The sequence below is a fragment of the Scyliorhinus canicula genome, chromosome 18 (assembly GCF_902713615.1).
Source record: "Scyliorhinus canicula chromosome 18, sScyCan1.1, whole genome shotgun sequence".
NCBI lineage: Eukaryota > Metazoa > Chordata > Chondrichthyes > Carcharhiniformes > Scyliorhinidae > Scyliorhinus > Scyliorhinus canicula.
In genome coordinates this window covers 126,286,891-126,304,564 of record NC_052163.1, presented here as the reverse complement: position 1 = coordinate 126,304,564, position 17,674 = coordinate 126,286,891, and the positions used below count along the sequence as shown (strand labels likewise).

The 17,674-nt window shown below is 45.1% G+C and overlaps 1 protein-coding gene across 1 annotated transcript in view; it reads right to left on the bottom strand.

The window, feature by feature from the left end:
• The window catches only part of hcn2b (hyperpolarization activated cyclic nucleotide-gated potassium channel 2b), a 129,547-nt gene that overhangs the window by 100,118 nt on the left and 11,755 nt on the right, over positions 1-17,674 (bottom strand). The window contains exon 2 of the mRNA XM_038777812.1: positions 14,745-15,168. Within this exon, the coding sequence (XP_038633740.1) occupies positions 14,745-15,168 (424 nt within the window). The remainder of the gene's footprint in view (positions 1-14,744; positions 15,169-17,674) is intronic.

Sequence of the window (17,674 nt, the reverse complement as noted above, 5' to 3'; positions counted from 1 at the left end):
TATATCGGTTATTTCACAGAATAAAATGGCACAAGGTGTAAAGTATAAAGGCAGTAGGAAGTGCTCAGAGAAGTTTTACCAGAATGTTACCAGGGATTAGGGACTTCAATCATGAGGCGAGATTGGAAAAGTTAGGAAAGTCCTCCTTGGTTATAATCATAGACGTTTACAACATGGAAACAGGCCCTTCGGCCCAGCTTGTCCATGCCGCCCAGTTTCTATCACTGAGCTAGTCCCACTTGCCCACATTTGGCCCATATCCCTCTATACCCACCCAGCCCATGTAACGGTCTAACTGGTTTTTAAAGGGAAAAATTATACCTACCTCTACCACTGCCTCTGGCAGCCCGTTCCAGATGCTCACCACCCTCTGTGAGAAGAAATTTCCCCTCTGGTCTCTTTTGTATCTCTCCCCTCTCACCTTAAACCTATGCCCTCTAGTTCTAGACTCCTCTACCTTTGGGAAAAGATGTTGACTATCTACCTTATCTATACTCCTCATTATTGTATAGACCTCACCCTCTTCGCACAGCACCTTCCAATGCAATCACAGATGTAACCCGTTACCTCCTGCCTGCCCACCATCCCAGGCCCTAAACGCTGTTTTCAAGTGAGGCACAGCTTCACGTGCATCTCCTTCTATCTGATTTATTGCATGTGCTGCTCCAAGTTCAGTCTACTCTACATTGGAGAGACTAGACGCAGACTGGGTGACCGCTTTGCAGAACACCTCCAGTCCATCTGCAAGCAGGACCCAGACCTTCCTGTTGTTGCCATTTCAACTCACTGTCCGGCCCTCACGTCCACATGTCCGTCCTTGGCCTGCTGCAATGTTCCAGTGAAGCCCAACACTGGAGGAACAGCACCTCATCTTCCAATTAGACACGTTACAGCCTTCCGGACTAAACACTGAGTTCAACAACTTCAGACTGTGGACTCTCTCCTCCACCTTCATCCCATTTTATTTCCATCAATTTATTTTAATTTCTTTCCTAGATCTGTTTTCCCCTCACCATTATCACCCGCCCTCCCCCCAACTCCACTTGGATCATCTGTTCCCTGTTTCTAGTTGCCCTTTAACACACAGCTCCCCTTTGTTCAGCCATTCATACATTCTAATCTCTTTATGTGCCACGATCAGCATCCTTCTTAGCCTTAATCATCCCCATTTACATTGCTTTTTTCTTTCTGTCCACGACATCTTTGTCAATCTCCACCTATCGCTGGTCCCCTCTCCAGCGCCACCGTTCTGCGCCCCCCCCCCCCCCCCCCACCAACTCCAGTATAAATCTGACCCTATTTCCCATTTTCTCCAGCTTTGACAGAGTCATTCAGACTCGAAACATTAGCTGCCTTCTCTCTCCACAGATGCTGTCAGACCTGCTGAGATTGTCCAGCTTTTTCTGTTTTTGTTTCAGATTCCAGCAGCCGCAATGATTTGCTTTTAGCTGTTGTTGTTGACGATCAACCTGCTTGTCAACGCCATGCACACACCTTCCACGGTCACCACCAAATCCTGGTCTGGGACTGAAATCCAGCTCCAAGGCAGGAACATTCCCCACCGCGCAACAAGACTTCCAGCAAAAGATCTATAGCTTACCGGAAACGCTTTTGGGATCCAAAAGGCCCTATCTGAAAATGTGGTGAAAGTTGATTCGATGAATAATCTTCAAAAGGTAGTTGGACAAATTAATGAGGATGGGGAAATTTCCGGGCTATGGATAAAAAAACGAGGATATGGGACTAGTTTTACTAAACCAGTATAGACATGATGGGCCAAAGAGCCTCCTTCAGTGCTGCAGGCTTTTTGATTCTATGAAGATGCTGAACAAAGGTGGGATGTAAGGCAAGTCCTTTCTTCACAAAGGGGAAAGATAGTAAACTGGAAGAATAGGGGTGCTGGAGCTGAAGAAGTTCGAGTTGGAATAGTGTAGATGTGGAGAAAAATTGGGTATGATGCAAAGGAAGCTAGAGTTAGAGCAACTGATTTTGCGCTGGACAAAGTTTCAGACCTAGAGAGAGCAAGACCATGGTAGGTTCATTTTGGGAAGCAAGCAGTTGTAATGGACAGGAGAGAGGAGTACGATAGGGAAGAATCTCAGATAAGTTGGAGTTTGTGAAGAGTGGAATTTATAAGCTCAATGAGGTCAAAACGAGAGAAATCAAATCCAGGGTTAACAAAAATGTGGAAAGAGTGGGGATGGAGGAGAATTCAGGAGAGAGGCAGATGATGCTATGTAGAAGTAGAGAGTCTTGGTGAGAGATAGGGACCCAGATTCTCCGTGCCTCCGCACCGCAAACACACTTGGCCATGGGAGCGGAGAATGGGGCGTCAGACCCGCGATCGGGTCCGACACCTTCCAGCAATTCTCCGGGGCCTAGGGAATCGCCGGCAATCGCACGTGCGCAGTCCACGCACCACCGGGTCAGGGGCCAATGAAAGAAGCCCCCACGGCAATTCTCCGCCGGCAACTGGCTGAGTTCCCGCCGATGTGATTTACTCATGATTCCACCCGGCGGGCACTTGGAGTGGCGGCTGCTGACACAGTCCGCGGCCACCCTGGTGGGGGGGGAGCGGGGGGATCTGTCACCAGGGGGGCCTCCAGAACTGCTGCGAGGAAATTGGCTGTAGTGTTTTATCCACAAAACAACAGTGATTCCACATTAAAGTTAATTCATTGGCTGCAAGGTCCTTTGGAATACATTGAGCATGTGCAATACATCCTGCAAGTTCTTTCTTTCTTTTTTCCAATTAAATGTTAGCATAGAATCATAGAATTCAGAATCTTAGAATTTACAGTGCAGAAGGAGGCCATTCGGCCCATTGAGTCTGCACCAGCCCTTGGTAAGAGCACCCTACTTAAGCCCACGCCTCCACCCTATCCCCATAACCCAACCTAACTTTTTTGGACACTAAGGGGAAATTTATCATCGCCCATCCACCTAACCTGCACATCTTTGGACTCTGGGAGGAAACCGGAGCACCCAGAGGAAACCCTTGCAGACACAGGGAGAAAGTGCATGCTCCACACAGACAGTAAGTTACACAAGGCCGGAATTGAACCTGGATCCCCGGAGCTGTGGGGCAGCAGTGCTGACCACTGTGCCACTTGACAGTCTACCCAATTCAAAATAAATTAAGTTGCTCATGCACAGATCAGGGGCTGGATTCTCCCCTACCCGGTGTGACGGAGGGTCCCAGAGTAGGGGAGTGGCGCCAACCACTCAGGGGTCGGGCCTCCCCAAAGGTGGGGAATTCTCCCCACCTTTGGGGGCCAGCCCCGCGCCGGAGCGGTTGGCACCTGAAGACTGGCGCAAAAAACCGGCGCCCCCGGCAACGGGGCTGGCCGAAAGGCTTTCGCCGGTCGGCGCATGCGCCGGCGGTGACGTTACCACCGGCGCATGCGCGATGTGGGTTTCTCTACTGCTTCCGCCATGGCGGAGGCCGTGGCGGCTGCGGAAGAGAAATAGTGCCCCCAGGGCACTGGCCCGGAGTCTGAGCGGGGGGCCCTGATCGCGGGCCAGGCCACCGTGGGGGCACCCCCCGGGGTCCGATCGCCCCCCCCGCCCCCCCCAGGACCCCGGGGCCCGCTCGCGCTGCTGATCCCGCCATTACAGAGGTGGTTCAAACCTCGGCGGCGGGAGAGGCCCCCTAGCGGCGGGACTTCGGCCCATCCGTGCCGGAGAATCACCGCAGGGGCCTCGCCGGTCGGAGTGGCGAGATTCCCGCCACTTCCCGGGTGGCGGAGAATCTCTGCCACGGCGGGGGCCGGATTTTCGGCGGCCCCAGGCGATTCTCCGACCCTGCTGGGGGTCGGAGAATTTCGCCCCAGACCTCGGTTTATGCAAATGCAGGTTGATAAGAAATTCCAGTTTTCTAGTTTGTGGCAGCACGCTAGCACAGTGGTTAGCACTGTGGCTTCACAGCGCCAGGGTCCCAGGTTCGATTCCCCGCTGGGTCACTGTCTGTGCGGAGTTTGCATGTTCTCCCAGTGTCTGCGTGTGTTTCCTCCGGGTGCTCCGGTTTCCTCCCACAGTCCAAAGACGTGCAGGTTAGGTGGATTGACCATGATAAATTGCCCTTAGTGACCGAAAAAGGTCAGGAGAGGTTATCGGGTTATGGAAATCGGGTGGAAGTGAGGGCTTAAATGGATCGGTGCAGACTCAATGGGCCGAATGGCCTCCTTCTGCACTGTATGTTCTATGTTCTAATGTAACAGCGATGTTACTGATTTCAGAGTTATTAAGAATAACTATAATGGTGCAGATATCAAATAAAATCATAATTTAATTATTCTGACAGTTTTGTTTGACAGTAAGATAAACATAGATTTTTATTTCATGTTCTGCTTAATTTAACCTGGACTCGATTCAAGTGATGCAAGATTTCCATTGGAATATTGATGTTGTTCCGTGTGTCACTTTTATTGTTCATTTCTTGCACTTTAAGGGACTATTACCAATGTGTCAGGTCAGTAATTAAGTTCATTTATTTCCAATATGTTTTGTTCATATAATAATAATCTTTATTGTCACAAGTAGGCTTACATTAACACTGCAATGAAGTTACTGTGAAAAGTCCCTAGTCGCCACATTCCGGCGCCTGTTCGGATACACGGAGGGAGAATTCAGCATTGCCCAAATTACCTAACAGCACGTCTTCTGGACTTGTGGGAGGAAACTGGAGCACCCGGAGGAATCCCACGCAGGCACAGGGAGAATGTACAGACTCCGCAAACAGTGACCCAAGCCGGGAATTGAACCTAGGACCCTGATGCTGTGAAGCAGTAGTGCTAACCACTGTGCTACTGTGCTACCCAAATAATATCCAGAAAGACACCATCTTGGAATTCCAATAAATATTAGAAATATAAGATGGCTATTTGAAATTGAGCATATCTGTCCTGTCTTAATTGGCCATGTCAATATTTATGAGATTTTTATATTTATTATTGCTCAGTGGGATTTACCTACAGATAACAATCATATCTTCATATGGATGTATAATATTCACAAGAGTCCCAAGAAGGCTTAAACTCATAGGTTTAATCTGTTAAAGAAAAGCAAGGCCACAATGCCTATAGATTGGAGGGTAGCTAATATAACACCGCTATTCAAAAAAGGAGCTGGGAAGAAAACTGGAAATTATAGACCAGTGAGCCTACCATCGGTAGTAGGAAAGATGCGTTATCAAGGATTTCAAAGCAAAGCATTTGAAAAGCAGTGGTGTAATCAGACAAAGTCAGCATGGATTTACAAAAGTAAAATCGTGCTTGAAAAATCTACTAGAATTCTTTGAAGATGTAACTAGTAGAGTTGACCAGGGAAAACCAGTGGATGTGGTTTATTTAGACTTTCAGAAGGCTTTCTACAAGGTCTCACATAGTAGATTAATATGTAATCTGGATTACGGGTAGTGGCTCTAGGTGGATAGAAAGCTGGTTAGCAGACAGGAAGCAAAAATTGGAATAAATGGGTCTTTTTCCGATTGGCAGGCAGTGACCAGTGAGGTACCGCGGGGATCTGTGCTAGAAACCCAACTGTTCATATTATATATTAATGATTTGGATGAGGGGACTAAATGTATTATCTTCAAATTTGCAGATGATACAAAGTTGGGTGGGAGGATGAGCTGTGAGAAGGATGCAGAGATGCTTTAGTGGGATTTGGACAGGCTGAGTGAGTAGGCATATGTATGGCAGATGCAGTGTAAGGTGGATAAAACTGAGGTTATAAGACCGTAAAACCATAAGCAATAGGAGCAGAATTAGGCCACTTGGCCCATCGAGTCTGCTCCGCCATTCAATCATGGCTGATATTTTTCTCATCCCCATTCCCCTGCCTTCTTCCCATAATCCCTGATTCCCTTATTAATCAAGAATCAATCTATCTCTGTCTTAAAGACACTCAGCGATTTGGCCTCCACAGCCTTCTGCGGCAAAGAGTTCCACAGATTCACCACCCTCTGGCTGAAGAAATTCCTCCTCATCTCTGTTTTAAAGGATCGTCCCTTTAGTCTGAGATGGTGTCCTCTGCTTCTGCTTCGGTAGCAGAAATAGGAAGGCAGATTATTATTTGAATGGGTGTAAATTGAGAGAGATGGATACTCAGCGAGACCTTGGTGTCCTCGTGCATCAGTTGCTGAAAGTAAGCCCGCAGTTACAGGCAGTAAAGAAGGTAAATGGTATGTTGGCCTTCATACCGAGGGGATTTGAGTAGAGGAATAGGGTTGTTTTACTGCAATTGTTTAGGGCATTGGTGAGGCCACATCTGGAGTACTCTGTGCAGTTTTGGTGTCCCTATCTGAGGAAGGATGTTCTTGCTACGGAGGGAGTGCAGCGAAGGTTTACCAGGCTGATTCCTGGGATGGCGGGGCTGTCATATGAGGAGAGACAAAATCGGTTAGGATTATATTCATTAGAGTTTAGAAGAGTTAGATGGGATCTCACAGAAACATATAAAATTCTAACAGGATTCGACAAGATAGATTCAGAAAGAATGTTCCCGATGGTGGGGAGTCTCGAACTTGGGGTAATAGTTTGAGGATGAGGGGTAAACCTTTTAGGACTGAGGTGAGGAGAAGTTCTTCACCCAGAGAGTGAATCTGTGGAATTCACTACCACAGAAAGTAGTTGAGGCCAAAACGTTGTGTAGTTTCAAGAAGAATTAGATATATCTCTTGGGGCTAAAGGGATCAAGGGATATGGGGGGAAAGGCGGGATCAGGGTACTGAACTTGTTGATCAGCCATGATCATAATGAATGGCATAGCAGGCTCGAAGGGCCAAATGGCCTCCTCCTGCTTCTATTTTCTATGTATGTTTTTATGTGAAGAAAGGTGAAGTGAGGTGCATGCTGATTGCCCACAACACTGACTGTGAGAGCCGTGCTCTCAGACTGCATCCAATCAAAGCATAAATATTTATTTGGCTTTTACCACTTGAAGTTGATGGCAGTTCTATTAATATATGCATGACTAATGCATTTTCTATAACTTGTTATGAAATATTCGGCGAGTATTAAATCAATATTAATCAAGGGTCATAGTTAGTGAACATGCCCAATTTCAATCTTGCAGCCCACTGAAATTTATCATAGAATCATAAAATCTCTACAGTGCAAAAGGAGGCCATTTGGCCCATTGAAGCTGACCGCCCCTCCAAAACTGCACCCCATCTAGGCCCAACCCCAAGCCCTGACCCTTAACCCCTTAACCTCACCTAACCATTGGACACTTAGATGTAATTTAGCATAGCCAATAACCTGCACATCATTGTACTGTGGGATGAAAGGGGAGCAGCGGGAGGAAACCCAAGCAGACACGGGGAGAACATACAAACTCCATCTAGTTACCCAGGGTCAGAATCGAACCAGGGACCGTGGCGCTGTGAGGCAGCGGTGCTAACCACTATGCCACCCTGCCATCCATTTGTGGAGAGAGACACAGAGTTAACATTTTGTGTCAAATAAGACTCTTTGACACCAAAGAAGGGCCAAAAAAGATTCACATTGTGGTCTTGAAACATTAACTCTGCTTCTGTCTCGACAGATAATGCCAGAGCTGCTGAGATTTTCCAGCATTTTTCACTTTTATTTCAGATCTGCAGTACTTTGCTTTAGCCTATGGAAGAGGTTGGACGAAGAAACCACAATATCACTCTGCATGGGACCACGCTGGGGAAAGGAGAGGAAAGTATTGGGACAATGGGCTGATTGGCCTCCTCATGTGCTAAGTCAGGTTTCCCAAACGTTTCCAGCCATGGAACTCTTTTGACCTCCCAAGAGTACTGACCTCCCCTGAGAAAAGTTCTTCTTGCATCGATGAGCCAATTCACAAAACAAAATGATTGTTTTAGTGCGATAGAAACAACCATAAAAAAGCCTAACATAAAGCTCTCTTATTAAGAAATGTATGCAGGTCTTTCATGCTTGTCACTCACACACAGAGAGGTGCCCACTGCCAGTAACGGGTTTCCCAATCTGGCGGCGGGCACCTCTGTGTATGTGACGTGCACAAAATGGTGGCCCAATACCGGGATTCCGATAGAACCTCACGAGGTCTCCTCCATGCGTAAATCTGCATGGGAAAGGGGAGGGAATCACTCCTCAGTGACGCTGTTAGTGCCAGCGGCGACCAAGAGCAATTCTACTGTGCTGGGAGCACGTAGTCTCCAGAAAGACGAATCTAGCCCACAGTCTCTCGCACACACAGTCTCTTGCACGCCTCTCTCTCTCTCTCTCGTGTGCTCACGCACACACATACAAACCCTCAGTCCTCTCTCTCACATGCTGGTGATCCCTGTTCATCCGGTACCCCAACCTTTGCCCAATTTTCCCCCTTGCCACCCTTTCATTCCCACTCTAAGGCCCACTCACCAGCACACTCCATATCCAAGGCCCAATAAGTTCTTTGAGCTAAAATGTATTTGCTAAATTGTCATGCCAGGATTAGACTAAGTGATGCATTTTCTTTCAGGCTTTTGGTCATTCAATTCTCTGCCTCATTCCCACTCTCACCTCTCCAACCTCAACTCCCCACACTGTCCCAATGAAGCACAATATAAACTTAATATCAGTTCATCCTTCAACTATGCACTTGACAGCATTACAGAACCGACACTGAATTCAACAATTTCAGATCACTATTTCTCCCATTTTTGTCAGGTGGAAGTCACTGGAGATAATTCTGCGAACTTCCATTCATGGGCTGGGTTCTCCGGTCAACTAGCCGCGTGTTTCTCGGCAGCGCGCCATTCGCTGGCAACGGGATTCTCTATTCCCGCCGCTTGTCAATGGGATTTCCCATTGAAGGTATCAACACCCCCCGCGAAAACCTGCCAGGGGCAATGCGCTGCTGGCGGGAAAAAGAATGCCAATGGCTGGAGAATTCTGGCCCACATCTCTTGCCAGACTCATATTTGTTTCTTTACTTGCCCCATTGCCATCCCCCTTTTCCTTGCACCTGCGTCACCCCATCACAGACCTTCTATTATGTTCTTCCCCACTTGCCTCTCTTGTTAGCTGCTTAAAACCTGTCACATCTCTAACTTTCAGTTCTGTGACAGCTCATTGACCTGGAATTTTAGTTCTCTCTCTCTCTCTCTCTTAAGATGCTACCTGTCCTGCTGAATTTTTCCTGTGTGAGCTGTTTTTATTTCAGATTTACAGCAGCTGCAGTGTTTTGCTTTTATTTTACTGTCTTGTTTTAGCTTTATGGCTACACTATTGTTGCCAAGCGCATGATTTTAATATCAGAATGCAGGATCGCAGTATGAATCTGGTGAGAATCTGGAGTGAAGAATGAAAAGCAATAATCTAGATATTGCATGGTGCAACATTCGTGCGAAGTTTCAGAGGGAAGCATGTTGAGTGAGATAGAAAATAAAAGGATATGAGATCAAGATGGAGATTGTGATCAAAGGTCACAGTACTTTTAGAAAATGGAATGAGAGGCTAAAAAACTTCCTATAAACTTCTGAGATGCTAAGAATTGAATTTCACGAATCTTCATCATCCAATTATACAGCATTCAATCTTGGTCTTCTGGTACAGTGTCAGCACCCTTAGTACGAGTAGATCGATACATGGAATGTACACTCCCTAATTTAACCCTGACATTTTAAGTTCTTCCTCCCTTTACCCATTCTGAACCGTTATTGAAAGCATCTAACTTGTCTCCAGGGATTAATTCAAAAGTGGCATACAAAGAGACTAATGCAATTCCTTCTCCAATTTTTCGTCCTATTATTTTGAAAATCAGTTAACTTCTCCTGAGGGTCTGGTCGAAGTCTGGAGTTTGTGAAGGGAAACTCTAAGCAACGCCCAACACTACGGGTGCAATTCAACTAAAAGGGAACAAAGTCCCGAAACAAACGTGTCCCGGCACTCGCAAAGCTTCTTGCCCCGTTATTGGCTATCGCGCCATCTGATTCGCGGGACCCCAGCCTCAGCTGCCCACCGCTAACAAGCGGTTGCTTTTAAACGCTCCCTCAGCACTCACCCCTGGTCAACACACAAGCACGGCACTGCGCAGACCTGCTCCTCACCTGGCCAGGCTTTCTAAATGCTGTGAACGAGAGACAAGGATCCTGTTCCTCCTGAGGGGGTCAAGCAACCACCAGCAGGGTCAGCAATGCCCCCTGCGAGTCAATGGTAGCGGCTGTCAGTTCGGATAGCATGACCAAGATTACCCCCGTCCAAGGTCGGCAGAAGACCAATGATTTCCACTGAGCTGCAAGGGTAAGTTGCCACCTCTCTCCTGGCATCCGTTCCGCCTGCCACACCTCAAATTTTCAACACACCCCTCCCCCCCACAAATCACTGGGTAACATCCTCCCCACATCTGATCTTCGTGCTTGTTCCTCAGAACCCACTGGCACCCACCAGCACAACACGTTCATGTCTAGGTGCAGTGGCCACACATGCCACCTGCTATAGACCCCCCCGACCCCTCAAGCATGTGGCTCACACTGCCTGCTCTTCGTCCCCGCAGGAGAAGGTAGCCCATAATAAGTGGGAAAGGGCCAAGACGGGGCTGCAGTCCCAGAGATCCGATTCCTCACATAGATTAACGTAGAACAGACAGAACATACAGTGCAGAAGGAGGCCATTCGGCCCATCGAGTCTCCACCGACCCACTTAAGCCCTCACTTCCACCCTGTCCCCGTAATCCAATAACCCTTCCTAACCTTTTTGGACACTAAGGGCAATTTAGCATGACCAATTCAACTAACCTGCATGACTTTGGACTGTGGGAGGAAACCAGAGCACCCGGAGGAAACCCACGCAGGAGAACGTGCAGACTCCGCACAGACTGTGTTCCCGTGGGGAATTGAACCTGGGACCCTGGCGCTGTGAAGCCACAGTGCTAGCCACCTGTGCTACCATGCTCACCTCCTCTGAGGAGGCCTTGGAGATCACAGAGTTAACTGAGGAGAGAGCAGTCACTGACAGCGAGGACGGCCTCCACCACAGAGGTGAGGATCCACTGCCCCTTCACCTAGATGACATGTCTCAAGTCAGGCAAAGTGATCCTTCCCTCTCACTGGCCACATGTCCATGCTCTCGCAGGATCGCCATCTGATGGGGCTGGGCCATCCTTAGTCGTTCCCCTCTCTGCTACCCAAGAGACCATCTTAGAGGAGAGCTCCGAGGAGATCACCATTGAGGTGTCACAGCTATCTTCCCCGCCTTCCACCAGCGCACAGACACGCACCTCGGCGGGTGACATTAGCAGTCAGGCTTCAGGGGCACAATCTGGTGAGCATCACATAGCTTCTGATGCGCATCAGATGGAGATGGGAACATCCAAGGGAAATAGCAGTCAGAGGTCTGCTGGATCCCAGAATTCAGCTGGGTCCCATTCAGATGTCGAGCCGCTGGTCAAGGTTCTGCCAGAATTAATGCAGATGTTAGGACACAGCATTGACATTCAGGAGGTGACGTTACTGACATTCCCGCGACGGCATAGCTGATTGGAGGAATTCCAAAGGCTACGGGTGCAGGAAATTATGCCAACAATGCATGGCACCGAAGCCAACATGAGCGACCACAGTGAAATGCATGACATTCGTGTCTTGAGTGGTGGTGCCCAAGGCATGGCTCAATTTGTGACAATCATGGCCGAGGGCAGAGAGAGAGAGAGAATGAGAGGGAGAGAAACGAGAGAGTGAAAGACAAAACTATTGAGAGAGGAGGAAAAGCGAATGAGAGAGACAGAGAAAAATGAGAGAAGCAGAGAGAGCAAACGAGAGAGTGTGAGAGAGAAAAGAGGGAGAGGGAAAATGAGTGCAAGCAAGTGAGAGGAGAAAAAACGAGGGAGAAAGTAAGTGAGAGAAAGAAAATGAATGAGAGAGAATGAGAGAGAGAGGAAACGAGACAAAGAAATGAGTGAAGAAGAGAGAGAGAAAACGAAAAAGAGAATAAGAGAGAATAAGAGAAAGACACAAAGAAAATGGGAGAGAGGAAATGAGAGAGAGGAAACGAGGGAGATAGTAAATGAAATAGGGTAAACTAGAACGTGAGAACGAGAGGAAGAGCAAATGAGAGAGAGAGAATGAGAAAATGAGAGTAAGAAAACGAGAGAGGTATAGAAAATGAGAGAGAGAAATTGAGAAAAAGAGAAAACAAACAAGAGTGAGAACTACAGAGAGAGAGAATGAGAGAGAGAGAATGAGAGAGAGAGAGAAAACGAGAGAAAGTGAAAGCAGGAGAGAGCGAGAAAGAGAGAAAGTGGAAGAGTGAGAAAACGAGAAAGAGGAGAAAATAAGAGAGAGAAAATGAGAGAAAGACAAAACGAGAGAGAAACTGAGACAGAGGAGAAAAAATGAGAGGGAAAATGAGAGGAGAAAACGAGAGGGAAACCAGAGAGAGAAAACTAGAGAGCGAAAAGAGAGAGAAAATGAGAGAGAGAGAAAACGAGAGAGAGATCAGTTCTTGTGGCCTTTTCGTATATCCTTCCAACCTCTGCTTTGACTTGGTAAAAACCAGTTCTTAAAAAACTTTGTTAGCTGCATATTCCAAAGGGATTCAATTACCATGTCCGTTGTAGTCAGTGTTGCAGAACAGACAATTACATTTTTTGATGCCTCATCTCAGAAACATTTGAAGAGTGATAGTGTAAAAGTCATCAGGAGATGGGATCTTTCACGTTCCCCAGACAATGGGCGAGGGCAGCGACACCGGTGATGGGATGAGAGTCGTTCCCTTTCGTCCCATTTAGGGGTAGAATGGATGTTGCATATCTGGCTGGCTGGCTGGCAGTCTTTTTATTGCCTTAATAGAATGATGGTTTATTGAAAATCCAGCCAGAAAAAAAAGCTTTAAAAATTTTATTTATTTATCTTTTTCAAAAATCACACCCTTGTAACAACGCCCTCCCCCCCCCCCCCCCCCCACCCCCGCCCCGCCATGCTACCTCTATAGCCAATTATCAATGGGCAGATCTCAGGAGCTTTGTGGAGATAAACAGTAAACTTCTAACCATCTAAGATAGCTCATACTCCTTTGCATTTACAGTCATGAAATCCATTCAATGCTTTTAAATATCAAATGGTTAATCTGTTATAAAAATAACACACTTGTATTCAGAAATCAAAGACAGCTCATCCTTTAATGTCATTAATACAGTCCTTGGGAAATGTCAACAAAGATCTCCACCGGATGGAATCTTGTGGAAGTAATGTGACCTTGGCCACAAGCTGGGAGCCAGTGAGACCTCTACATTGCTTCTTTTAAGGAAGGCCTGCTGCATCTTGTGCCATTCTAGCACTCAACAGACCTGCCATGCGCCTTCCACAGGGATTAAGGAGCCTGGGGGTGGAAGTTCCACCCACTGAGAGCTGCCCGCCAATCAGAGGCCTAGAACCACTTTACACTCAGCAGCACCACCAAGGAAGTAGAGGTGGCTGCTGGTACTGCACCTGACCGAGGCCTTGGATAAAGAAGGGACCAAAGCACAGGTGAAGGATGATAGTGGGAATCACGGGAGAGGGGTTGGTGTCTGCAAGAAAGACAGAAGGGTCGGTTCAGCAGGCCCACTCCTTTTCCTATACTGGCTTCCTTGATCAGGTATTAAGTTAAAATCACCCCAAGATCAGGTATCCCACTTGTGTGAATCATGCCCCACCCGCTGGAACAAAATTAATCAGTCAGAAATAGAGGCAGAACCTCTGCACCTGGGTCCTGTCTGCCATTTCTAAACGTCAGCATATCATTCCCAACTCAGCGAAACTCCATCCCTGTGTCACTACTCAAAAAAGAGCTGTTTTAATATTGGTGACCTGGCCAATATATATATATCCACTAACATTGACGAATGTATTATCTGGTCATTATCACGTTCTGTGCAAATTGGCTGCTGTATCTCCCTACATGTCAAAAATATTTATTTTTTTTAGCTGTAAACCACTGTAGGACATTGAGTCAGAGAAATCACTATATTTATGCCAGCCCTTCTTTTACTGTCCATTTTGGCCTTTGGGTTATCCCCTATATGTCATATGATAATGGTTTTATCATAATTTGATTAAATTGGCCATCCAGAAATATGTGGAGATAAATGACACAGGGGAGGTTTCGGCTACAATCTTTTGGGAGGCGTTGAAGGCAGTGGTCAGGGTTCAATTCTGGCCTCGGATGACTGTCTGTGCAGAGTCTGTACCTTCTCCCCGTGTCTATGTGGCTTTCCTCCGGGTGCTCCGGTTTCCTCCCACAGTCAAGATGTGCGGGTTAGGTGGATTGGCCATGCTAAATTGCCCCTTAGTGTCTTAAAGGTTAGGTAGGGTTACTGGGTTACGGGGATAAGGTGGAGGAGTGGGCTTAAGTAGGGTGCTCTTTCCGGTGCAGACTCAATGGGCTGAATGGCCTCGTTCTGCACTGTAGGGATTCTATTTTACAACTATCCCTCATCAAAAGCCAGTGTTCAACCTTGAGGAAGAATATCCATATATAACACCAAGGATTTATGCTTACTTATAACCAATGTTGTGAATGGGTTCAGAATGAGTCCTGCACACACTTGCGGCAGTCAATGCAGTCAGATTTAGTCATAGTCATGGCACAGGCAGAAATCGGGCAAGGCCTTCCCACTGTTCCATTTAACATTGTTATGATCATTCAACACCTGTGAAACTGGTGCAACAATGCTGAATTTGCATCTCATCATGTCTAATTTACTAGAAATGTAAATATGTGACAATATTATCAAAACAGGAATAAAAGGAAACTCATTTTAAAAAATCTTACCTCTTCCCATTGGTGGATATACCTAATCAATCTGGAGAGTCGCAATAATCGTAAAAGACTGAGAATTTTTGTAAACCGCACAATTCGTAGTGCTCTGGCAGTTTTATAAACTTCAGAATCAATGCCTCTTTCTACTATCAAAAATATATAATCCACAGGGATTGAGGAGACAAAGTCTACAATAAACCAGCTTTTTAAATATGTCTTCTTAATTTTCTCTGGGTCCAGTATGATTTCTGTGTTATCTTCTATGACAATTCCAGTTCTGAAGTTCAAGACTAAATCCATAAGGAAGAAAGTGTCAGACACGACATTAAAGATAATCCACGGGGTGGTGGTTTCTTCCTTGAAGAAGGTGATTCCCACCGGGATAATTATGAGATTCCCAACCATAAACAACAACATTGTGAAATCCCAGTAAAACCTGCAAAGAAAGATAATAATTTAAGTAAAAGCCTCAAAAAGCCCGTTCTACCATCTGTTCAATATCTGAGTGCTCTGAATGAAGAGTTTGTAGACATTCCTTCAGAATCATTGAAACATAGGAAGATCGATTTAAACAAAATTATTTATTCAACACTGCATAACTAGGAATGATGTTTCTCCTGTTTTTTGATTCTATTACAATATTAAAGTCCAGTATAAGAAAATACTATTTTGCTCTCAGGCTAACACCTTCAATATTATAAATTTTCTAACTTTTGATTGCAACTTTAACTCCATTAACTTACCTGGTAGATCATTTAAAACCTTTATCATTCTTTGAATAAATATATTTGCCCTCCTCACTCCAAGGTAATTGTTAAATTTACTTTTCACTAACGTAACTGTCATACGCATGTTCAACTCGCCTGACTGGCCATAAGAACAATACTCAGTCTATCGTGTCTTTATCAATTAATGCTTGATGTATTTCAGTGGGGTCACCGTTTTAACCTTTTTCCTTCAGAACTGTTATGGTTAGCTTTCTCTAATCTTTCCTCCCAGCTCAACGTACTTTACACTTGGGATCATTCTTCCATGGGCTCTCTCACAGATGTCCCCTTCTAAATGACAGTAAATTGGAATTGTGCACAGTATTCCAGATGAGATCCATATAGTGTTACATTTTGAAATTGACATATTGCATTTCTTGCCATCATATTATAAGTCAGCGTAATTTCTTTGGATTTGTACATATGATGCTTGTTCTTTCTTCCAATATGAAATGTTTTGCATTTGTTAGTATTAAATCTCATTTTCTATTTGTATACCCAATTGTATAACAAATCTAATTCCTTCTGCAAAACCATGACTGCTTCCTCCAGTCTGACTACAAATTTAATAAGCTCACAACAGGTTTGTGCATCCCAGTCATTTATGTAGATGAGGAACCATGGGAGTAAGCTTAGTCTGTTAATTCAGACCAGTATTCTAGATATGAAGAGAATTTTGTATACTTAGTGGATCTCTCTCAGACACTCCATTATCTTCTGTTATGTTTTAGAAGTGCAGGTTACAGATATCCTGGGAGTAGCCATTTTGCATATAAATCCTCTCTGTGATGGTGAGAAATGTTGCCTGTGACATGAATAAGAAGGAAGGGTGATAGCATTCCAGGTGATTTTTAACCAACAATTCGAAATCATGGCAACAAAGGAGATTGAGGCACATCAATAAGTACAAAGGTTTATTAGGTTCAGAATTTTGGTACTATTCAACTGTGTACCCATCTTTGTACATGAAACTGGCACAAAATAATTTCAACAGATTTCCAGTAAGAAGTGTATGTATTAATTTTAACATATAATGCTGTTTTAGAAAGTTAATTCATTGCTCAAGTAAAAATAAACAGTCTGAGTAGTATATATGACATTTTCCATGGCATATACTTTACATGAACCTTGCGATCCACCAATTAAATTGCGACTAGGGGCTTTTCACAGTAACTTCAAACTTGTGACAATAAAAAGATTATTATTATTAAACCTCTGCAACAGCCAGGCCAATGAATTATTATCAGCAACTATATATGTTACGACATGAACATCAGCCCCGCAGATAAAAATAATGTATGTGTGCCTTGGCTGTGAATTGATTTTCAACCAAGTTCTGAATATATTTACTCTTTGAGTTAATATCCTTCAATTGTTAATTGAAAACCAAAATTCATACATTTCTCTGGAACACTGTTTCTTTTAAGTGGGTCCAATGTGGGCAATTTTCTTGCAGTCACTGTCAACACTGCAGGGTCCAGCCTATTAATTGTTCATTTCCTGAAGGACAGTTATTGCCCTCAAACCATCCATACTTATTACATTCGAAGCTCTTCAAGCAGTATACATCAATCATTTTTTTTCAACATAAAATATTTTCCAAGTAAAATAATTCATTCTCCATCAGACGCTCTTTTCAATGCTGTGTAAGGTTCTTCCCAAACGAATGCATTTTAAAAATGCTGAAAATAACTGTAAACACATTTTTGCACATTTTCCATCCACTTGGAGTGTTAGTGCTTGTTGAAGAACATAAAAGACTACAAGATATGAAAGACGCAGCAGCAGCTGTTGGATAGATTGTGTATCATTTAAGTTTTACATAGTTTGTGTTTCCAAGACAGCATTAAAATTTTATTTCAGTGCACAGTGTGTTAGAGTAGCAAGCTGGCAGCTACATTCATTTTTAAACCACGTGGTGAACTATGGAAAACAGTAAATGTAAAGTAATCGAATAGGAATGTGAGCACATCTAACACATATAGAACAAAGAACAAAGAAAAGTACAGCACAGGAACAGGCCCTTCAGCCCTCCAAGCCCGTGCCGACCATGCTGCCCGTCTAAACTAAAATCTTTTACACTTCCTGAATCCGTATCCCTCTATTCCCATCCTATTCTTGTATTTGTCCAGATGTCCCTTAAATGTCACTATCATCCCTGCTTCCACCACCTCC